Raw genomic sequence first — 24,938 nt, 5'->3', positions numbered from 1 at the left:
ATAATCCATCCACCTGACAGGTGTGGCATATCAAGAAGCTGATTAAAACAGCATGATCATTACACAGGTGCACCTCGTGCTGGGGGACAATAAAAGGCCACTCCTAAAATGTGCCGTTTTGTCACAACAACACAATGCCACAGAGCGTGCAATTGGTATGCTGACTGCAGGAATGTCCAACAGAGGTGTTGCCCAAAATGTGACTTGTTCATTTCTCTACCATAAGCCGCCTCCAACGACATTTCAGAGAATTTAGCAGTACGTCCAACCGCAGACCACGTGTAACCACGCCAACCCAGGACCTCCATATCCGACTTCTTCACCTGCGGGATTGTCTGAGGAGGAAGGGGGTGCTGAGGATTATTTCTGTCTGTAATAAAACCTGTTTTCTAGGGAAAAACTCATTCTGATTGGCAAGACTTGGCTCCCCAAATGGTTGGGCCTATTGCCCTCCCAGGGTCACCCATGGCTGCGCCCCTGCCCAGTCATGTGAAATCCATAGATTAGGGCCTAATGAATTAATCTCAATTGACTGATTTTCTTCTATGAACTGTAATTCAGTAAAATATTTATATTTTTGTTCAGTTTTCAAAATCAAAATCAAATTTTATTTGTCAAAAGCGCCGAATACAACAGGTCTAGGTTCTTACAGTGAAATGCTTACTGAAGAAAGTATTTTTTCCAAAATAAACTGTACTGAAAGAAAAATTATTATTATTTTTTTTTTTTTAAATAATAAGAACAAATAAATATTAATACAAAAATATATATATTTTAAAAAAAAACAATAATAATAATAATTAAAGAGCAATAATAAAGTCAGTAGCGAGGCGATATACAGGGGGTACAGAGTCAATGTGCAGGGGGGGCACCGGTTAGTGGAGGTAATATGTAGGTAGAGGTAAAGGGACTATGCATGGATAATAAACAGCAGGGGGCACCGGTTAGTGGAGGTAATATGTAGGTAGAGGTAAAGGGACTATGCATGGATAATAAACAGCAGGGGGGGCACCGGTTAGTGGAGGTAATATGTAGGTAGAGGTAAAGTGACTATGCATGGATAATAAACAGCAGGGGGCACCGGTTAGTGGAGGTAATATGTAGGTAGAGGTAAAGGGACTATGCATGGATAATAAACAGCAGGGGGCACCGGTTAGTGGAGGTAATATGTAGGTAGAGGTAAAGGGACTATGCATGGATAATAAACAGCAGGGGGCACCGGTTAGTGGAGGTAATATGTAGGTAGAGGTAAAGGGACTATGCATGGATAATAAACAGCAGGGGGCACCGGTTAGTGGAGGTAATATGTAGGTAGAGGTAAAGGGACTATGCATGGATAATAAACAGCAGGGGGGCACCGGTTAGTGGAGGTAATATGTAGGTAGAGGTAAAGGGACTATGCATGGATAATAAACAGCAGGGGGGCACCGGTTAGTGGAGGTAATATGTAGGTAGAGGTAAAGGGACTATGCATGGATAATAAACAGCAGGGGGGCACCGGTTAGTGGAGGTAATATGTAGGTAGAGGTAAAGGGACTATGCATGGATAATAAACAGCAGGGGGGGCACCGGTTAGTGGAGGTAATATGTAGGTAGAGGTAAAGGGACTATGCATGGATAATAAACAGCAGGGGGCACCGGTTAGTGGAGGTAATATGTAGGTAGAGGTAAAGGGACTATGCATGGATAATAAACAGCAGGGGGCACCGGTTAGTGGAGGTAATATGTAGGTAGAGGTAAAGGGACTATGCATGGATAATAAACAGCAGGGGGCACCGGTTAGTGGAGGTAATATGTAGGTAGAGGTAAAGGGACTATGCATGGATAATAAACAGCAGGGGGCACCGGTTAGTGGAGGTAATATGTAGGTAGAGGTAAAGGGACTATGCATGGATAATAAACAGCAGGGGGGCACCGGTTAGTGGAGGTAATATGTAGGTAGAGGTAAAGGGACTATGCATGGATAATAAACAGCAGGGGGCACCGGTTAGTGGAGGTAATATGTAGGTAGAGGTAAAGGGACTATGCATGGATAATAAACAGCAGGGGGGCACCGGTTAGTGGAGGTAATATGTAGGTAGAGGTAAAGGGACTATGCATGGATAATAAACAGCAGGGGGCACCGGTTAGTGGAGGTAATATGTAGGTAGAGGTAAAGGGACTATGCATGGATAATAAACAGCAGGGGGCACCGGTTAGTGGAGGTAATATGTAGGTAGAGGTAAAGGGACTATGCATGGATAATAAACAGCGGGGGGCACCGGTTAGTGGAGGTAATATGTAGGTAGAGGTAAAGGGACTATGCATGGATAATAAACAGCAGGGGGGCACCGGTTAGTGGAGGTAATATGTAGGTAGAGGTAAAGGGACTATGCATGGATAATAAACAGCAGGGGGGCACCGGTTAGTGGAGGTAATATGTAGGTAGAGGTAAAGGGACTATGCATGGATAATAAACAGCAGGGGGGGCACCGGTTAGTGGAGGTAATATGTAGGTAGAGGTAACGGGACTATGCATGGATAATAAACAGCAGGGGGGGCACCGGTTAGTGGAGGTAATATGTAGGTAGAGGTAAAGGGACTATGCATGGATAATAAACAGCAGGGGGGCACCGGTTAGTGGAGGTAATATGTAGGTAGAGGTAAAGGGACTATGCATGGATAATAAACAGCAGGGGGCACCGGTTAGTGGAGGTAATATGTAGGTAGAGGTAAAGGGACTATGCATGGATAATAAACAGCAGGGGGGCACCGGTTAGTGGAGGTAATATGTAGGTAGAGGTAAAGGGACTATGCATGGATAATAAACAGCAGGGGGGCACCGGTTAGTGGAGGTAATATGTAGGTAGAGGTAAAGGGACTATGCATGGATAATAAACAGCAGGGGGCACCGGTTAGTGGAGGTAATATGTAGGTAGAGGTAAAGGGACTATGCATGGATAATAAACAGCAGGGGGCACCGGTTAGTGGAGGTAATATGTAGGTAGAGGTAAAGGGACTATGCATGGATAATAAACAGCAGGGGGGCACCGGTTAGTGGAGGTAATATGTAGGTAGAGGTAAAGGGACTATGCATGGATAATAAACAGCAGGGGGGCACCGGTTAGTGGAGGTAATATGTAGGTAGAGGTAAAGGGACTATGCATGGATAATAAACAGCAGGGGGGCACCGGTTAGTGGAGGTAATATGTAGGTAGAGGTAAAGGGACTATGCATGGATAATAAACAGCAGGGGGCACCGGTTAGTGGAGGTAATATGTAGGTAGAGGTAAAGGGACTATGCATGGATAATAAACAGCAGGGGGGCACCGGTTAGTGGAGGTAATATGTAGGTAGAGGTAAAGGGACTATGCATGGATAATAAACAGCAGGGGGCACCGGTTAGTGGAGGTAATATGTAGGTAGAGGTAAAGGGACTATGCATGGATAATAAACAGCAGGGGGGCACCGGTTAGTGGAGGTAATATGTAGGTAGAGGTAAAGGGACTATGCATGGATAATAAACAGCAGGGGGCACCGGTTAGTGGAGGTAATATGTAGGTAGAGGTTAAGGGACTATGCATGGATAATAAACAGCAGGGGGGCACCGGTTAGTGGAGGTAATATGTAGGTAGAGGTAATGGGGCTATGCATGGATAATAAACAGCAGGGGGGCACCGGTTAGTGGAGGTAATATGTAGGTAGAGGTAAAGGGACTATGCATGGATAATAAACAGCGGGGGGGCACCGGTTAGTGGAGGTAATATGTAGGTAGAGGTAAAGGGACTATGCATGGATAATAAACAGCAGGGGGGGCACCGGTTAGTGGAGGTAATATGTAGGTAGAGGTAAAGGGACTATGCATGGATAATAAACAGCAGGGGGGCACCGGTTAGTGGAGGTAATATGTAGGTAGAGGTAAAGGGACTATGCATGGATAATAAACAGCAGGGGGCACCGGTTAGTGGAGGTAATATGTAGGTAGAGGTAAAGGGACTATGCATGGATAATAAACAGCAGGGGGCACCGGTTAGTGGAGGTAATATGTAGGTAGAGGTAAAGGGACTATGCATGGATAATAAACAGCAGGGGGGGGGCACCGGTTAGTGGAGGTAATATGTAGGTAGAGGTAATGGGACTATGCATGGATAATAAACAGCAGGGGGCACCGGTTAGTGGAGGTAATATGTAGGTAGAGGTAATGGGACTATGCATGGATAATAAACAGCAGGGGGCACCGGTTAGTGGAGGTAATATGTAGGTAGAGGTAAAGGGACTATGCATGGATAATAAACAGCAGGGGGCACCGGTTAGTGGAGGTAATATGTAGGTAGAGGTAAAGGGACTATGCATGGATAATAAACAGCAGGGGGCACCGGTTAGTGGAGGTAATATGTAGGTAGAGGTAAAGGGACTATGCATGGATAATAAACAGCAGGGGGCACCGGTTAGTGGAGGTAATATGTAGGTAGAGGTAAAGGGAATATGCATGGATAATAAACAGCAGGGGGCACCGGTTAGTGGAGGTAATATGTAGGTAGAGGTTAAGGGACTATGCATGGATAATAAACAGCAGGGGGCACCGGTTAGTGGAGGTAATATGTAGGTAGAGGTAAAGGGACTATGCATGGATAATAAACAGCAGGGGGGCACCGGTTAGTGGAGGTAATATGTAGGTAGAGGTAAAGGGACTATGCATGGATAATAAACAGCAGGGGGCACCGGTTAGTGGAGGTAATATGTAGGTAGAGGTAAAGGGACTATGCATGGATAATAAACAGCAGGGGGGGCACCGGTTAGTGGAGGTAATATGTAGGTAGAGGTAAAGGGACTATGCATGGATAATAAACAGCAGGGGGCACCGGTTAGTGGAGGTAATATGTAGGTAGAGGTAAAGGGACTATGCATGGATAATAAACAGCAGGGGGGCACCGGTTAGTGGAGGTAATATGTAGGTTGAGGTAAAGGGACTATGCATGGATAATAAACAGCAGGGGGCACCGGTTAGTGGAGGTAATATGTAGGTAGAGGTAAAGGGACTATGCATGGATAATAAACAGCAGGGGGGGCACCGGTTAGTGGAGGTAATATGTAGGTAGAGGTAACGGGACTATGCATGGATAATAAACAGCAGGGGGCACCGGTTAGTGGAGGTAATATGTAGGTAGAGGTAAAGGGACTATGCATGGATAATAAACAGCAGGGGGCACCGGTTAGTGGAGGTAATATGTAGGTAGAGGTAATGGGATTATGCATGGATAATAAACAGCAGGGGGGCACCGGTTAGTGGAGGTAATATGTAGGTAGAGGTAAAGGGACTATGCATGGATAATAAACAGCAGGGGGGGCACCGGTTAGTGGAGGTAATATGTAGGTAGAGGTAACGGGACTATGCATGGATAATAAACAGCAGGGGGCACCGGTTAGTGGAGGTAATATGTAGGTAGAGGTAAAGGGACTATGCATGGATAATAAACAGCAGGGGGGCACCGGTTAGTGGAGGTAATATGTAGGTAGAGGTAATGGGATTATGCATGGATAATAAACAGCAGGGGGCACCGGTTAGTGGAGGTAATATGTAGGTAGAGGTAAAGGGACTATGCATGGATAATAAACAGCAGGGGGGCACCGGTTAGTGGAGGTAATATGTAGGTAGAGGTAAAGGGACTATGCATGGATAATAAACAGCAGGGGGCACCGGTTAGTGGAGGTAATATGTAGGTAGAGGTAAAGGGACTATGCATGGATAATAAACAGCAGGGGGGCACCGGTTAGTGGAGGTAATATGTAGGTAGAGGTAAAGGGACTATGCATGGATAATAAACAGCAGGGGGGCACCGGTTAGTGGAGGTAATATGTAGGTAGAGGTAAAGGGACTATGCATGGATAATAAACAGCAGGGGGGGCACCGGTTAGTGGAGGTAATATGTAGGTAGAGGTAAAGGGACTATGCATGGATAATAAACAGCAGGGGGCACCGGTTAGTGGAGGTAATATGTAGGTAGAGGTAAAGGGACTATGCATGGATAATAAACAGCAGGGGGGCACCGGTTAGTGGAGGTAATATGTAGGTAGAGGTAACGGGACTATGCATGGATAATAAACAGCAGGGGGGGCACCGGTTAGTGGAGGTAATATGTAGGTAGAGGTAAAGGGAATATGCATGGATAATAAACAGCAGGGGGCACCGGTTAGTGGAGGTAATATGTAGGTAGAGGTAAAGGGACTATGCATGGATAATAAACAGCAGGGGGGCACCGGTTAGTGGAGGTAATATGTAGGTAGAGGTAACGGGACTATGCATGGATAATAAACAGCAGGGGGCACCGGTTAGTGGAGGTAATATGTAGGTAGAGGTAAAGGGACTATGCATGGATAATAAACAGCAGGGGGGGCACCGGTTAGTGGAGGTAATATGTAGGTAGAGGTAAAGGGACTATGCATGGATAATAAACAGCAGGGGGGGCACCGGTTAGTGGAGGTAATATGTAGGTAGAGGTAAAGGGGCTATGCATGGATAATAAACAGCAGGGGGGCACCGGTTAGTGGAGGTAATATGTAGGTAGAGGTAAAGGGACTATGCATGGATAATAAACAGCAGGGGGCACCGGTTAGTGGAGGTAATATGTAGGTAGAGGTAAAGGGACTATGCATGGATAATAAACAGCAGGGGGGCACCGGTTAGTGGAGGTAATATGTAGGTAGAGGTAAAGGGACTATGCATGGATAATAAACAGCAGGGGGGGCACCGGTTAGTGGAGGTAATATGTAGGTAGAGGTAAAGGGGCTATGCATGGATAATAAACAGCAGGGGGCACCGGTTAGTGGAGGTAATATGTAGGTAGAGGTAAAGGGGCTATGCATGGATAATAAACAGCAGGGGGCACCGGTTAGTGGAGGTAATATGTAGGTAGAGGTAAAGGGACTATGCATGGATAATAAACAGCAGGGGGGCACCGGTTAGTGGAGGTAATATGTAGGTAGAGGTAAAGGGACTATGCATGGATAATAAACAGCAGGGGGGGGCACCGGTTAGTGGAGGTAATATGTAGGTAGAGGTAAAGGGACTATGCATGGATAATAAACAGCAGGGGGGGCACCGGTTAGTGGAGGTAATATGTAGGTAGAGGTAAAGGGACTATGCATGGATAATAAACAGCAGGGGGCACCGGTTAGTGGAGGTAATATGTAGGTAGAGGTAAAGGGACTATGCATGGATAATAAACAGCAGGGGGGGCACCGGTTAGTGGAGGTAATATGTAGGTAGAGGTAATGGGGCTATGCATGGATAATAAACAGCAGGGGGCACCGGTTAGTGGAGGTAATATGTAGGTAGAGGTAAAGGGACTATGCATGGATAATAAACAGCAGGGGGGGCACCGGTTAGTGGAGGTAATATGTAGGTAGAGGTAATGGGGCTATGCATGGATAATAAACAGCAGGGGGCACCGGTTAGTGGAGGTAATATGTAGGTAGAGGTAATGGGGCTATGCATGGATAATAAACAGCAGGGGGCACCGGTTAGTGGAGGTAATATGTAGGTAGAGGTAAAGGGACTATGCATGGATAATAAACAGCAGGGGGCACCGGTTAGTGGAGGTAATATGTAGGTAGAGGTAAAGGGAATATGCATGGATAATAAACAGCAGGGGGCACCGGTTAGTGGAGGTAATATGTAGGTAGAGGTAAAGGGACTATGCATGGATAATAAACAGCAGGGGGGGCACCGGTTAGTGGAGGTAATATGTAGGTAGAGGTAAAGGGACTATGCATGGATAATAAACAGCAGGGGGGGCACCGGTTAGTGGAGGTAATATGTAGGTAGAGGTAAAGGGACTATGCATGGATAATAAACAGCAGGGGGGGCACCGGTTAGTGGAGGTAATATGTAGGTAGAGGTAAAGGGACTATGCATGGATAATAAACAGCAGGGGGCACCGGTTAGTGGAGGTAATATGTAGGTAGAGGTAAAGGGACTATGCATGGATAATAAACAGCAGGGGGCACCGGTTAGTGGAGGTAATATGTAGGTAGAGGTAAAGGGACTATGCATGGATAATAAACAGCAGGGGGGCACCGGTTAGTGGAGGTAATATGTAGGTAGAGGTAAAGGGACTATGCATGGATAATAAACAGCAGGGGGGCACCGGTTAGTGGAGGTAATATGTAGGTAGAGGTAAAGGGACTATGCATGGATAATAAACAGCAGGGGGCACCGGTTAGTGGAGGTAATATGTAGGTAGAGGTAAAGGGACTATGCATGGATAATAAACAGCAGGGGGCACCGGTTAGTGGAGGTAATATGTAGGTAGAGGTAAAGGGACTATGCATGGATAATAAACAGCAGGGGGGCACCGGTTAGTGGAGGTAATATGTAGGTAGAGGTAACGGGACTATGCATGGATAATAAACAGCAGGGGGGGCACCGGTTAGTGGAGGTAATATGTAGGTAGAGGTAAAGGGACTATGCATGGATAATAAACAGCAGGGGGGCACCGGTTAGTGGAGGTAATATGTAGGTAGAGGTAAAGGGACTATGCATGGATAATAAACAGCAGGGGGCACCGGTTAGTGGAGGTAATATGTAGGTAGAGGTAATGGGACTATGCATGGATAATAAACAGCAGGGGGGCACCGGTTAGTGGAGGTAATATGTAGGTAGAGGTAAAGGGACTATGCATGGATAATAAACAGCAGGGGGGGCACCGGTTAGTGGAGGTAATATGTAGGTAGAGGTAAAGTGACTATGCATGGATAATAAACAGCAGGGGGCACCGGTTAGTGGAGGTAATATGTAGGTAGAGGTAAAGGGACTATGCATGGATAATAAACAGCAGGGGGGCACCGGTTAGTGGAGGTAATATGTAGGTAGAGGTTAAGGGACTATGCATGGATAATAAACAGCAGGGGGGGCACCGGTTAGTGGAGGTAATATGTAGGTAGAGGTAAAGGGACTATGCATGGATAATAAACAGCAGGGGGCACCGGTTAGTGGAGGTAATATGTAGGTAGAGGTAAAGGGACTATGCATGGATAATAAACAGCAGGGGGCACCGGTTAGTGGAGGTAATATGTAGGTAGAGGTAATGGGACTATGCATGGATAATAAACAGCAGGGGGCACCGGTTAGTGGAGGTAATATGTAGGTAGAGGTAAAGCGACTATGCATGGATAATAAACAGCAGGGGGCACCGGTTAGTGGAGGTAATATGTAGGTAGAGGTAAAGGGACTATGCATGGATAATAAACAGCAGGGGGCACCGGTTAGTGGAGGTAATATGTAGGTAGAGGTAAAGGGACTATGCATGGATAATAAACAGCAGCCGGCGTAAAAAATGGAGGGTGGGGACAATGCAAATAGTCCGGGTAGCCATTTGATCAACTGTTCAGGAGTCTTATGGTTTTGGGGGGTAGAAGCTGTTAAGAAGCTTTTTGGACCTAGACTTGGTTGCTCCGGTATCGCTTGCTGTGGGGTAGCAGAGAGAACAGTCTATGACTAGGGTGGCTGGAGTCTTGGCAATTTATTGAGCCTTCCTCTGACACTGCCTGGTACAGAGGTCCTGGATGGCAGGAAACTTGGCCCCAGTGATGTACTGGGCAGTACGCACTACCCTCTGTAGTCGGAGGCCGAGCAGTTGCCATACCAGGCGGTGATGCAACCAGTCAGGATGCTCTCGATTGTGCAGCTGTCGAACCTTTTGAGGATCTTAGGACCCATGCCAAATTTTTTCCAGTCTCCTGAGGGGGAATAGGTTTTGTCGTGCCCTCTTCACCACTGTCTTGATGTGTTTGGACCATGATAGTTCGTTGGTGATGTGGACACCAAGGAACTTGAAGCTCTCAACCTGCTCCACTACAGCCCCGTCGATGAGAATGGGGGCGTGCTCAGTCCTCCTTTTCCTGTAGTTCACAATCATCTCCTTTGTCTTGATCACGTTGAGGGAGAGGTTGTTGTCCTGGCACCACACGGCCAGGTCTCTGACCTCCTCCCTATAGGCTGTCTCATTGTTGTCGGTGATCAGGCCTACCACTGTCGTGTCATCTGCAAATTTAATGATGGTGTTGGAGTCGTGCCTGGCCATGCAGTCATGGGTGAACAGGGAGTACAGGAGGGGACTGAGCACGCACCCCTGAGGGGCCCCGTGTTGAGGATCAGCGTGGCGGATGTGTTGTTGCCTACCCTTACCACCTGGGGGCGGCCCGTCAGGAAGTCCAGGATCCAGTTGCAGATGGGAGGTGTTTAGTCCCAGGGTCCTTAGCTTAGTGATGAGCTTTGTGGGCACTATGGTGTTGAACGCTGAGCTGTAGTCAATGAACAGCATTCTCACATAGATGTTCCTTTTGTCCAGGTTGGAAAGGGGCAGTGTGGAGTGCAATAGAGATTGTATCATCTCTGGATCTGTTGAGGCGGTATGCAAATTAGGTGGATCTAGGGTTTCTGGGATGATGGTGTTGATGTGAGCTATGACCAGCCTTTCAAAGCACTTCATGACTACAGACGTGAGTGCTACGGGTCAGTAGTCATTTAGGCAGGTTACCTTAGTGTTCTTGGGCACAGGGACTATGGTGGTCTGCTTGAAACATGTTGGTATTACAGACTCGGTCAGGGAGAGGTTGAAAATGTCAGTGAAGACATTGGTCAGTGCACGCTCGGGGTACACGTCCTGGTAATCCGTCTGGCCCTGCGGCCTTGTGAATGTTGCCATGTTTCAAGGTCTCACTCACATCGGCTACGGAGAGCGTGATCACATAGTCATCCAGAACAGCTGATGCTCTCATGCATGCTTCAGTGTTGCTTGCCTCAAAGCGAGCTTAGAAGTTATTTAGCTCGTCTGGTACGCTCGTGTCACTGGGCAGCTCGCGGCTGTGCTTCCCTTTGTAGTCCGTAAAAGTTTGCAAGCCCTGCCACATCCGACGAATGTCGGATCCGGTTGTGTACGATTCAGCTTATATACTATAAGCTGCTATAATCATACTGTAATCCTACTGTATTACTACAGTAAAACTACTGTATTCCTACTGTATTACTACAGTAATACTACTGTAATCCTACAGTAATAATACTGTAATCCTACTGTAATACTACAGTAATAATACTGTAATCCTACTGTAATCCTACAGGAATAATACTGTAATCCTACCGTATTACTACAGTAATACTACTGTAATCCTACTGTAATACTACAGTAATACTACTGTAATCCTACTGTATTACTACAGTAATAATACTGTATTACTACAGTAATCCTACAGTAATCCTACTGTAATGCTACTGTAATCCTACAGTAATAATACTGTATTACTACAGTAATCCTACAGTAATACTACTGTAATCCTACTGTAATCCTACTGTAATCCTACTGTATTACTACAGTAATAATACTGTAATCCTACAGTAATAATACTGTATTACTACAGTAATAATACTGTAATCCTACTGTAATCCAGGCTCAGCAGATGAGCTGCTATAATAATACTGTAATCCTACTGTAATCCAGGCTCAGCAGATGAGCTGCTATAATAATACTGTAATCCTACTGTAATCCTACTGTAATCCTACTGTAATCCAGGCTCAGCAGATGAGCTGCTATAATAATACTGTAATCCTACTGTAATCCTACTGTAATCCTACTGTAATCCAGGCTCAGCAGATGAGCTGCTATAATAATACTGTAATCCTACAGTAATAATACTGTAATCCTACTGTAATCCTACTGTAATCCTACTGTAATCCAGGCTCAGCAGATGAGCTGCTATAATAATACTGTAATCCTACTGTAATCCTACTGTAATCCTACTGTAATCCTACTGTAATCCAGGCTCAGCAGATGACCATGCAGGTCATGGCCTTCCAGCAGCAGATGCTGTCTTCCTTCCCCCCCCAGGCCCCTCCCACACAACCACCCCCCCGCACCTCCAGCCATGTGAGTACACACACACACACACACACACACACACACACACACACACACACACACACACACACACACACACACTACACACACACACACACACACACACACACACTACACACACACACACACACACACACTGAAACACACATACACACTGTCACACACACACACAGACACACACACTGTCACACACACACACAGACACACAGACACACACACACAATAAAAGCGTCGCTGCACAGCTATTTTCAGGTCTCTCCAGAGATGTTCGATCGGGTTCAAGTCCGGGCTCTGGCTGGGCCACTCAAGGACATTCAGAGACTTGTACCGAAGCCACTCCAGCCTTGTCTTGGCTGTGTGTTTAGGGTCGTTGTCCTGTTGGAAGGTGAACCTTCGCCCCAGTCTGAGGTCCCGAGCGCTCTGGAGCAGGTTTTCATCAAGGACCTCTCTGTACTTTGCTCTGTTCATCTTTCCCTCGATCCTGACTAGTCTCCCAGTCCCTGCCGCTGAAAAACATCCCACACAGCATGATGCTGCCACCGCCATCCTTCACTGTATGGTTGATGCCAGGTTTGGCATTCAGGCCAAATACTTCAATCTTGGTTTCATCAGACCAGAGAATCTAGTTTCTCATGGTCTGAGAGTCCTTTAGGTGCCTTTTGGCAAACTCCAAGAGAGCTGTCATGTGCCTTTTACTGAGAAGTGGTTTCCGTCTGGACACTCTACCATAAAGGTCTGACTGGTGGAGTGCTGCAGAGATGGTTGTCCTTCTGGAAGGTTCTCTCATCTCCACAGAGGAACTCTGGAGCTCTGTCAGAGTGACCATTGGGTTCCTGGTCACCTCCCTGACCAAGGCCCTTCTCCCCCTGATTGGTCAGTTTGGCCGGTCGGCCAGCTCTAGGAAGAGTCTTGGTGGTTCCAAACTTCTTCCATTTCAGAATCATGGAGGCCACTGTGTTCTTGGGGACCTTCAATGCTGCAGAAATGTTTTGGTACCCTTCCCCCAGATCTCTGCCTCGACACAATCCTGTCTCTGAACTCTACGGACAATTCCTTCGACCTCATGGCTGGGTTTTTGCTCTGACATGCCCTGTCAACTGTGGGACCTTATATAGACAGGTGTTTGCCTTTCCAAATCAATTGAATTTACCACAGGTGGACACCAATCAAGTTGTAGAAACATCTCAAGGATGATCAATGGAAACAGGATGCACCTGAGCTCAATTTTTCGAGTCTCATAGCAACGAGTCTGAATACTTATGTAAATAAGGTATTTCTGTTTATTATTTTTTTAATACATTTGCAAAAATGTCTAAAAACCTGTTTTCACTTTGTCACGCATGGGGTATTGTGATGTCAACATGGGGTATTGTGATGTCAACATGGGGTATTGTGATGTCAACATGGGGTATTGTGATGTCATCATGGGGTATTGTGATGTCAACATGGGGTATTGTGATGTCATCATGGGGTATTGTGATGTCAACATGGGGTATTGTGATGTCATCTTGGGGTATTGTGATGTCAACATAGGGTTTTTTGTGATGTCATCATGGGGTATTGTGTGTGTAGATAGCTGAGGACATATTGAATCCATTTTAGAATAAGGCTGTAACGTAACAAAATGTGGAAAAAAAGTCAAGGGGTCTGAATACTTTCCGAAAGCACCTGTCCGTGACCGAGATGCCAAATATCAGTGCTGCTTACTTACACTTATAGCCAATGCTGTCTAAGACACACACACAGCTCACCACTAGGTAAAGCTCCGCCTTATCTCAGCTCGCTGGTCACCACAGCAACACCCACCCGTAGCACACGCTCCAGCAGGTATATCTCACTGGTCACCATAGCAACACCCACCGGTAGCACGCGCTCCAGCAGGTATATCTCACTGGTCACCATAGCAACACCCGCTCGTAGCACGCGCTCCAGCAGGTACATCTCGCTGGTCACCATAGCAACACCCACCCGTAGCACACGCTCCAGCAGGTATATCTCACTGGTCACCATAGCAACACCCGCCCGTAGCACGCGCTCCAGCAGGTATATCTCACTGGTCACCATAGCAACACCCGCCCGTAGCACACGCTCCAGCAGGTATATCTCACTGGTCACCATAGCAACACCCGCCCGTAGCACGCGCTCCAGCAGGTATATCTCACTGGTCACCATAGCAACACCCGCTCGTAGCACGCGCTCCAGCAGGTATATCTCACTGGTCACCATAGCAACACCCGCTCGTAGCACACGCTCCAGCAGGTACATCTCGCTGGTCACCATAGCAACACCCACCCGTAGCACACGCTCCAGCAGGTATATCTCACTGGTCACCATAGCAACACCCGCCCGTAGCACACGCTCCAGCAGGTATATCTCACTGGTCACCATAGCAACACCCGCCCGTAGCACGCGCTCCAGCAGGTATATCTCACTGGTCACCCCCAAAGCCAACACCTCCTTTGGCCGCCTTTCCTTCCAGTTCTCCGCTGCCAATGACTTGAACGAACTACAAAAATCACTGAAGCTGGAGACTCATATTTCCCTCACTAACTTTAAACATCAGCTATCTGAGCAGCTAACCGATCGCTGCAGCTGTACACAGCCCATCTGTAAATAGCCCATCCAATCTACCTACCTCATCCCCATATTGTTTTTATTTACTTTCTGCTCTTTTGCACAACCAGTATCTCTACTTGCACATCATCATCTGCTCATCTATCACTCCAGTGTTAATCTGCTATATTGTAATTACTTCGCTACTATGGCCTATTTATTGCCTTACCTCACTTATCTTACTTCATTTGCACACACTGAATATATTTTTCTATTCTGTTATTGACTGTATGTTTGTTTTACTCCATGTGTAACTCTGTGTTGTTGTATTGTGTCGAACTGCTTTGCTTTATCTTGGCCAGGTCGCAGTTGTAAATATGAGGACTTGTTCTCAACTAGCCCACCTGGTTAAATAGAGGACTTGTTCTCAACTAGCCTACCTGGTTAAATAAAGGTGATATAAAATAAATGAAAACATCAACCCTTTTATCTCCTTCCAGACTGAAGAAGCTCCAGACCAGGCGAGCCTGAACACCCACACCCACAGCCCCAGCACCACCCCCTCCTCCAGGAAACACAGTAGGTTAACCACCCACAGCCCAGCACCACCCCCTCCTCCAGGAAACACAGTAGGTCAACCACCCACAGCCCAGCACCACCCGTCCTCGAGGAAACACAGTAGGTTAACCACCCACAGCCCGGCACCACCCGTCCTCCAGGAAACACAGTAGGTTAACCACCCACAGCCCAGCACCACCCGTCCTCCAGGAAACACAGTAGGTTAACCACCCACAGCCCCAGCACCACCCCCTCCTCCAGGAAACACAGTAGGTCAACCACCCACAGCCCAGCACCACCCGTCCTCCAGGAAACACAGTAGGTTAACCACCCACAGCCCCAGCACCACCCCCTCCTCCAGGAAACACAGTAGGTCAACCACCCACAGCCCAGCACCACCCCCTCCTCCAGGAAACACAGTAGGTTAACCACCCACAGCCCCAGCACCACCCCCCTCCTCCAGGAAACACAGTAGGTTAACCACCCACAGCCCCAGCACCACCCCCTCCTCCAGGAAACACAGTAGGTTAACCACCCACAGCCCAGCACCACCCGTCCTCCAGGAAACACAGTAGGTTAACCACCCACAGCCCAGCACCACTCCTCCTCCAGGAAACACAGTAGGTTAACCACCCACAGCCCAGCACCACCCGTCCTCCAGGAAACACAGTAGGTTAACCACCCACAGCCCAGCACCACCCCCTCCTCCAGGAAACACAGTAGGTTAACCACCCACAGCCCAGCACCACCCGTCCTCCAGGAAACACAGTAGGTTAACCACCCACAGCCCAGCACCACCCGTCCTCCAGGAAACACAGTAGGTTAACCACCCACAGCCCAGCACCACCCGTCCTCCAGGAAACACAGTAGGTTAACCACCCACAGCCCAGCACCACCCCTCCTCCAGGAAACACAGTAGGTTAACCACCCACAGCCCAGCACCACCCGTCCTCCAGGAAACACGTAGGTTAACCACCCACAGCCCAGCACCACCCGTCCTCCAGGAAACACAGTAGGTTAACCACCCACAGCCCAGCACCACCCGTCCTCCAGGAAACACAGTAGGTTAACCACCCACAGCCCAGCACCACCCGTCCTCCAGGAAACACAGTAGGTTAACCACCCACAGCCCAGCACCACCCGTCCTCCAGGAAACACAGTAGGTTAACCACCCACAGCCCAGCACCACCCGTCCTCCAGGAAACACAGTAGGTTAACCACCCACAGCCCAGCACCACCCGTCCTCCAGGAAACACAGTAGGTTAACCACCCACAGCCCAGCACCACCCGTCCTCCAGGAAACACAGTAGGTTAACCACCCACAGCCCAGCACCACCCGTCCTCCAGGAAACACAGTAGGTTAACCACCCACAGCCCAGCACCACCCGTCCTCCAGGAAACACAGTAGGTTAACCACCCACAGCCCAGCACCACCCGTCCTCCAGGAAACACAGTAGGTTAACCACCCACAGCCCAGCACCACCCGTCCTCCAGGAAACACAGTAGGTTAACCACCCACAGCCCAGTACCACCCGTCCTCCAGGAAACACAGTAGGTTAACCACCCACAGCCCAGCACCACCCGTCCTCCAGGAAACACAGTAGGTTAACCACCCACAGCCCAGCACCACCCGTCCTCCAGGAAACACAGTAGGTTAACCACCCACGGCCCAGCACCACCCGTCCTCCAGGAAACACAGTAGGTCAACCACCCACGGCCCAGCACCACCCGTCCTCCAGGAAACACAGTAGGTTAACCACCCACAGCCCAGCACCACCCGTCCTCCAGGAAACACAGTAGGTTAACCACCCACGGCCCAGCACCACCCGTCCTCCAGGAAACACAGTAGGTCAACCACCCACGGCCCAGCACCACCCGTCCTCCAGGAAACACAGTAGGTTAACCACCCACAGCCCGGCACCACCCGTCCTCCAGGAAACACAGTAGGTCAACCACCCACAGCCCGGCACCACCCGTCCTCCAGGAAGCACAGTAGGTCAACCACCCACAGCCCAGCACCACCCCCTCCACCAGGAAACACAGTAGGTTAACCACCCACAGCCCAGCACCACCCGTCCTCCAGGAAACACAGTAGGTTAACCACCCACAGCCCAGCACCACCCGTCCTCCAGGAAACACAGTAGGTTAACCACCCACAGCCCAGCACCACCCGTCCTCCAGGAAACACAGTAGGTTAACCACCCACAGCCCAGCACCACCCGTCCTCCAGGAAACACAGTAGGTTAACCACCCACAGCCCAGCACCACCCGTCCTCCAGGAAACACAGTAGGTTAACCACCCACAGCCCAGCACCACCCCTCCTCCAGGAAACACAGTAGGTTAACCACCCACAGCCCAGCACCACCCGTCCTCCAGGAAACACAGTAGGTTAACCACCCACAGCCCAGCACCACCCCTCCTCCAGGAAACACAGTAGGTTAACCACCCACAGCCCAGCACCACCCGTCCTCCAGGAAACACAGTAGGTTAACCACCCACAGCCCAGCACCACCCGTCCTCCAGGAAACACAGTAGGTTAACCACCCACAGCCCAGCACCACCCGTCCTCCAGGAAACACAGTAGGTTAACCACCCACAGCCCAGCACCACCCCTCCTCCAGGAAACACAGTAGGTTAACCACCCACAGCCCAGCACCACCCGTCCTCCAGGAAACACAGTAGGTTAACCACCCACAGCCCAGCACCACCCGTCCTCCAGGAAACACAGTAGGTTAACCACCCACAGCCCAGCACCACCCGTCCTCCAGGAAACACAGTAGGTTAACCACCCACAGCCCAGCACCACCCGTCCTCCAGGAAACACAGTAGGTTAACCACCCACAGCCCAGCACCACCCGTCCTCCAGGAAACACAGTAGGTTAACCACCCACAGCCCAGCACCACCCGTCCTCCAGGAAACACAGTAGGTTAACCACCCACAGCCCAGCACCACCCGTCCTCCAGGAAACACAGTAGGTTAACCACCCACAGCCCGGCACCACCCGTCCTCCAGGAAACACAGTAGGTTAACCACCCACAGCCCGGCACCACCCGTCCTCCAGGAAACACAGTAGGTTAACCACCCACAGCCCAGCACCACCCGTCCTCCAGGACACACAGTAGGTTAACCACCCACAGCCCAGCACCACCCGTCCTCCAGGAAACACAGTAGGTTAACCACCCACAGCCCAGCACCACCCGTCCTCCAGGAAACACAGTAGGTTAACCACCCACAGCCCAGCACCACCCGTCCTCCAGGAAACACAGTAGGTTAACCACCCACAGCCCAGCACCACCCCTCCTCCAGGAAACACAGTAGGTTAACCACCCACAGCCCGGCACCACCCGTCCTCCAGGAAACACAGTAGGTTAACCACCCACAGCCCAGCACCACCCGTCCTCCAGGAAACACATTAGGTTAACCACCCACAGCCCAGCACCACCCGTCCTCCAGGAAACACAGTAGGTTAACCACCCACAGCCCAGCACCACCCGTCCTCCAGGAAACACAGTAGGTTAACCACCCACAGCCCAGCACCACCCGTCCTCCAGGAAACACAGTAGGTTAACCACCCACAGCCCAGCACCACCCGTCCTCCAGGAAACACAGTAGGTTAACCACCCACAGCCCGGCACCACCCGTCCTCCAGGAAACACAGTAGGTTAACCACCCACAGCCCAGCACCACCCGTCCTCCAGGAAACACAGTAGGTTAACCACCCACAGCCCGGCACCACCCGTCCTCCAGGAAACACAGTAGGTTAACCACCCACAGCCCAGCACCACCCGTCCTCCAGGAAACACAGTAGGTTAACCACCCACAGCCCGGCACCACCCGTCCTCCAGGAAACACAGTAGGTTAACCACCCACAGCCCAGCACCACCCGTCCTCCAGGAAACACAGTAGGTTAACCACCCACAGCCCGGCACCACCCGTCCTCCAGGAAACACAGTAGGTTAACCACCCACAGCCCAGCACCACCCGTCCTCCAGGAAACAGAGTAGGTTAACCACCCACAGCCCAGCACCACCCACAGCCCAGCACCACCCGTCCTCCAGGAAACACAGTAGGTTAACCACCCACAGCCCAGCACCACCCATCCTCCAGGAAACACAGTAGGTTAACCACCCACAGCCCAGCACCACCCCTCCTCCAGGAAACACAGTAGGTTAACCACCCACAGCCCAGCACCACCCGTCCTCCAGGAAACACAGTAGGTTAACCACCCACAGCCCAGCACCACCCGTCCTCCAGGAAACACAGTAGGTTAACCACCCACAGCCCAGCACCACCCGTCCTCCAGGAAACACAGTAGGTTAACCACCCACAGCCCAGCACCACCCGTCCTCCAGGAAACACAGTAGGTTAACCACCCACAGCCCCAGCACCACCCGTCCTCGAGGAAACACAGTAGGTTAACCACCCACAGCCCAGCACCACCCGTCCTCCAGGAAACACAGTAGGTTAACCACCCACAGCCCCAGCACCACCCGTCCTCCAGGAAACACAGTAGGTTAACCACCCACAGCCCAGCACCACCCGTCCTCGAGGAAACACAGTAGGTTAACCACCCACAGCCCAGCACCACCCGTCCTCCAGGAAACACAGTAGGTTAACCACCCACAGCCCAGCACCACCCGTCCTCCAGGAAACACAGTAGGTTAACCACCCACAGCCCAGCACCACCCGTCCTCCAGGAAACACAGTAGGTTAACCACCCACAGCCCAGCACCACCCGTCCTCCAGGAAACACAGTAGGTTAACCACCCACAGCCCAGCACCACCCGTCCTCCAGGAAACACAGTAGGTTAACCACCCACAGCCCAGCACCACCCGTCCTCCAGGAAACACAGTAGGGTAACCACCCACAGCCCAGCACCACCCGTCCTCCAGGAAACACAGTAGGTAAACCACCCACAGCCCAGCACCACCCGTCCTCCAGGAAACACAGTAGGTTAACCACCCACAGCCCAGCACCACCCGTCCTCCAGGAAACACAGTAGGTTAACCACCCACAGCCCAGCACCACCCGTCCTCCAGGAAACACAGTAGGTTAACCACCCACAGCCCCAGCACCACCCACAGCCCAGCACCACCCCTCCTCCAGGAAACACAGTAGGTCAACCACCCACAGCCCAGCACCACCCCCTCCTCCAGGAAACACAGTAGGTCAACCACCCACAGCCCAGCACCACCCACAGCCCAGCACCACCCACAGCCCAGCACCACCCCCTCCTCCAGGAAACACAGTAGGTCAACCACCCACAGCCCAGCACCACCCACAGCCCCAGCACCACCCACAGCCCAGCACCACCCCTCCTCCAGGAAACACAGTAGGTTAACCACCCATAGCCCCAGCACCATCCCCTCCTCCAGGAAACACAGTAGGTCAACCACCCACAGCCCGCACCACCCACAGCCCTCCACCACCCACAGCCCAGCACCACCCCGTCCTCCAGGAAACACAGTAGGTCAACCACCCACAGCCCAGCACCACCCCTCCTCCAGGAAACACAGTAGGTCAACCACCCACAGCCCAGCACCACCCCCTCCTCCAGGAAACACAGTAGGTCAACCACCCACAGCCCAGCACCACCCCCTCCTCCAGGAAACACAGTAGGTCAACCACCCACAGCCCTGCACCACCCACAGCCCCAGCACCACCCACAGCCCAGCACCACCCCCTCCTCCAGGAAACACAGTAGATCAACCACCCACAGCCCCTGCACCACCCACAGCCCAGCACCACCCCTCCTCCAGGAAACACAGTAGGTCAACCACCCACAGCCCAGCACCACCCACAGCCCCAGCACCACCCACAGCCCAGCACCACCCACAGCCCAGCACCACCCCCAGCCCAGCACCACCCACAGCCCAGCACCACCCCTCCTCCAGGAAACACAGTAGGTCAACCACCCACAGCCCAGCACCACCCACAGCCCCAGCACCACCCACAGCCCAGCACCACCCACAGCCCAGCACCACCCACAGCCCAGCACCACCCACAGCCCAGCACCACCCCTCCTCCATCTAGTGCTGTTTTCAATCCAGTCCGTTACAAGTCCTGAGCTGTGTAACTAGGTCTCATGCTAACCGTACTATTTGTGACGTAAAATTGAGTTTGTAGCTTATTGGTCATAGTGTGGATATAGTTAGTATGCCGAGAAGTTCCCAGATTTCGTACTACATTTTTGCAAAAATACAAAGTAATATAGCAGTGGACACTATTTATTTCTGTGCCTTTTAGGGCCCATAATGCAATTCTTCCCGAAAAATGGCCGTGGCTTTGTAACGTTTTCAAGTTTTGAAGAAAATGGAGGAAAATATGCAGCCGAAGTTCCGACGATACCAGATTCAAATTCAATGTTTTAACTAATTATGACAAATGTTAAGAAAATGTTAAGCAATGTAATAAAGTAATGACTTTTCACATAAATTACACGTCATGTTGGCTGACAATTTGTTAGCTACGCTATCCTTACAAACCACATAGCATATCATTACAGCAGTATGGACCGGTATGCTAGCTACGCTATCCTTACTAACCACACAGCATATCATTACAGCAGTATGGACCGGTATGCTAGCTACGCTATCCTTACTAACCACATAGCATATCATTACAGCAGTATGGACCGGTATGCTAGCTACGCTATCCTTACTAACCACACAGCATATCATTACAGCAGTATGTACCGGTATGTTAGCTAGCTACGCTGTCCTTATGAACCACATAGCATATCATTACAGCAGTATGGACCGGTATGCTAGCTAGCTACGCTGTCCTTATGCTAGCTAGCTACGCTGTCCTTATGAACCACACAGCATATCATTACAGCAGTATGTATTGGTATGCTAGCTAGCTAACTAACTTTAGTTGGCTACCAATACATCAAACCTGCCAGTATATTAACTATATGCTAACTAACTATCTATCTGTGTGTTCGTAAATGGCGCTCTGAAATCAGAGTAGATATCCAGAGTGAATTTACCGACGTAAACTATTGACTTTGATTATCCACGTCGTTCTTAGCTAAGTGGTGTATAGTCGTTGTGCGTTAAGCTAATAAGCTGGTAAGAAGTTGCATAGCAACGGCATCAACATCCGGTAGACAGGCGAAACGCTGGTACGCTCAGCTGAAAGGATACCGTTGGTTTACAGTATACTAAAATGAACTAATAGTATGTAGTATATAGTATGTAGTATGTAGTATATAGTATGTAGTACTATGTATGTAGTATATAGTATGTAGTATGTAGTATATAGTATGGGAATATAGTATGTAGTATACAGTATGTAGTATATAGTATATAGTATGTAGTATATAGTATGTAGTACTATGTATGTACTATATAGTATGTAGTATGTAGTATATAGTATGTAGTACTATGTAGTATGTAGTATATAGTATATAGTATATAGTATATAGAATGTAGTAAATAGTATGGGTATATAGTATGTAGTATATAGTATGTAGTATATAGTATGTAGTATATAGTATATAGTATGTAGTATATAGTATGTAGTATATAGTATATAGTATATAGTATGTAGTATATAGTATGGGTATATAGTATGTAGTATGTAGTATATAGTATGTAGTATATAGTATAAAGTATATAGTATGTAGTATATAGTATATAGTATATAGTATACAGTATATAGTAAGTAGTATATAGTATATAGTATGTAGTATATAGTATATAGTATATAGTATGTAGTATATAGTATGTAGTATATAGTATGTAGTATATAGTATATAGTATATAGTATATAGTATGTAGTATATAGTATATAGTATATAGTATGTAGTATATAGTATGTAGTATATAGTATGTAGTATATAGTATATAGTATATAGTATGTAGTATATAGTATGGGTATATAGTATGTAGTATGAAGTATATAGTATGTAGTATATAGTATATAGTATATAGTATACAGTATACAGTATATAGTAAGTAGTATATAGAATGTAGTATATAGTATATAGTATATAGTATGTAGTATATAGTATGTAGTATGTAGTATATAGTATTTAGTATGGTATATAGTATGGGTATGTAGTATGTAGTATATAGTATGTAGTATATAGTATATAGTATATAGTATATAGTATGTAGTATGTAGTATATAGTATGTAGTATATAGTATGTAGTATATAGTATGGGTATATAGTATGTAGTATATAGTATGTAGTATGTAGTATATAGTATGTAGTATATAGTATGTAGTATATAGTATGTAGTATATAGTATATAGTATGTAGTATATAGTATGTAGTATATAGTATGTAGTATATAGTATGTAGTATATAGTATGTAGTATACAGTATGTTAGTATATAGTATGTAGCATATAGTATATAGTATGTAGTATATAGTATATTGTATGTAGTATATAGTATGTAGTATATAGTATGGGTATATAGTATGTAGTATATAGTATGTAGTATGTAGTATATAGTATGTAGTACATAGTATGGGTATATAGTATGTAGTATATAGTATATAGTATATAGTATGTAGTATATAGTATGGGTATATAGTATGTAGTATGTAGTATGTAGTATATAGTATATAGTATGTAGTATGTAGTATATAGTATATAGTATGTAGTATATGGTATATAGTATATAGTATGTAGTATATAGTATATAGTATATAGTATGTAGTATATAGTATGTAGTATATAGTATGGGTATATAGTATGTAGTATGTAGTATATAGTATGTAGTATATAGTATATAGTATGTAGTATATAGTATGTAGTATGTAGTATATAGGATGTATTATATAGTATGGGTATTAGAACACAGCTCTAGTTTATAGACCTATAGACATAGTATATAGTATGTAGTATATAGTATGTAGTATATAGTATGTATTATATAGTATGGGTATTGGAACACAGCTCTAGTTTATAGACCTATAGACATAGTATATAGTATGTAGTATATAGTATGTAGTATGTAGTATATAGTATGTAGTATGTAGTATGTAGTATGTAGTATATAGTATGTATTATATAGTATGTAGTATATAGTATGTAGTATATAGTATGTAGTATGTAGTATATAGTATGTATTATATAGTATGTAGTATATAGTATGTAGTATGTAGTATGTAGTATGTAGTATGTAGTATATAGTATGTAGTATGTAGTATATAGTATGTATTATATAGTATGGGTATTAGAACACAGCTCTAGTTTATAGACCTATAGACATAGTATATAGTATGTAGTATGTAGTATATAGTATGTATTATATAGTATGTAGTATATAGTATGTAGTATATAGTATGTAGTATATAGTATGTAGTATGTAGTATATAGTATGTATTATATAGTATGTATTATATAGTATGGGTATTGGAACACAGCTCTAGTGATGATGGTGTGGATTTTTCCAGGTCCGACACGGGCCCCCCCTCCTGATGACATGGTGCGGTCCAGGGCCCCCCCTCCTGATGACATGGTGCGGTCCAGGGCCCCCCCTCCAGAAGGAGTGGTCCAATCCAGCGTGTCTAACTCAGAAAGCCCCTCCCACAACATCAAGGATATGATCAAACAGTACCAACACCCATCTAACCCTGCACCCAGCCAGCCTGCACACACACACAGGTAACACACACACACACACACACACACACACACACACACACACACACACACACACACACACACACACACACACACACACACACACACACACACACACACACACACACACACACACACACAGACACACACACACACACACACACAGCACACACACACACACACACACGTAACACACACACACTCACAGGTACCACAGTAAATGTTAAAAACCTGATGTGGATAGGGGGCAGTATTTTCACGGCCGGATAAAAAAAACGTACCCGATTTAAACTGGTTACTACTCTTGCCCAGAAACCAGAATATGCAT

The 24,938-nt window shown here is 47.7% G+C and overlaps 1 protein-coding gene across 1 annotated transcript in view; it reads left to right on the top strand.

Moving 5' to 3' along the window:
- The window catches only part of LOC106594823 (unconventional myosin-XV), an 80,507-nt gene that overhangs the window by 4,456 nt on the left and 51,113 nt on the right, over positions 1–24,938 (top strand). Inside the window, exon 2 of the mRNA XM_045711496.1 lies at positions 24,421–24,631. Coding sequence (XP_045567452.1) covers positions 24,421–24,631 — 211 coding nt within the window. The remainder of the gene's footprint in view (positions 1–24,420; positions 24,632–24,938) is intronic.

This window comes from Salmo salar, unplaced genomic scaffold (assembly GCF_905237065.1).
Source record: "Salmo salar unplaced genomic scaffold, Ssal_v3.1, whole genome shotgun sequence".
Lineage (NCBI taxonomy): Eukaryota > Metazoa > Chordata > Actinopteri > Salmoniformes > Salmonidae > Salmo > Salmo salar.
Note: the sequence above shows the minus strand (reverse complement) of the source record. Positions and strands in the feature narration are given on the sequence as shown.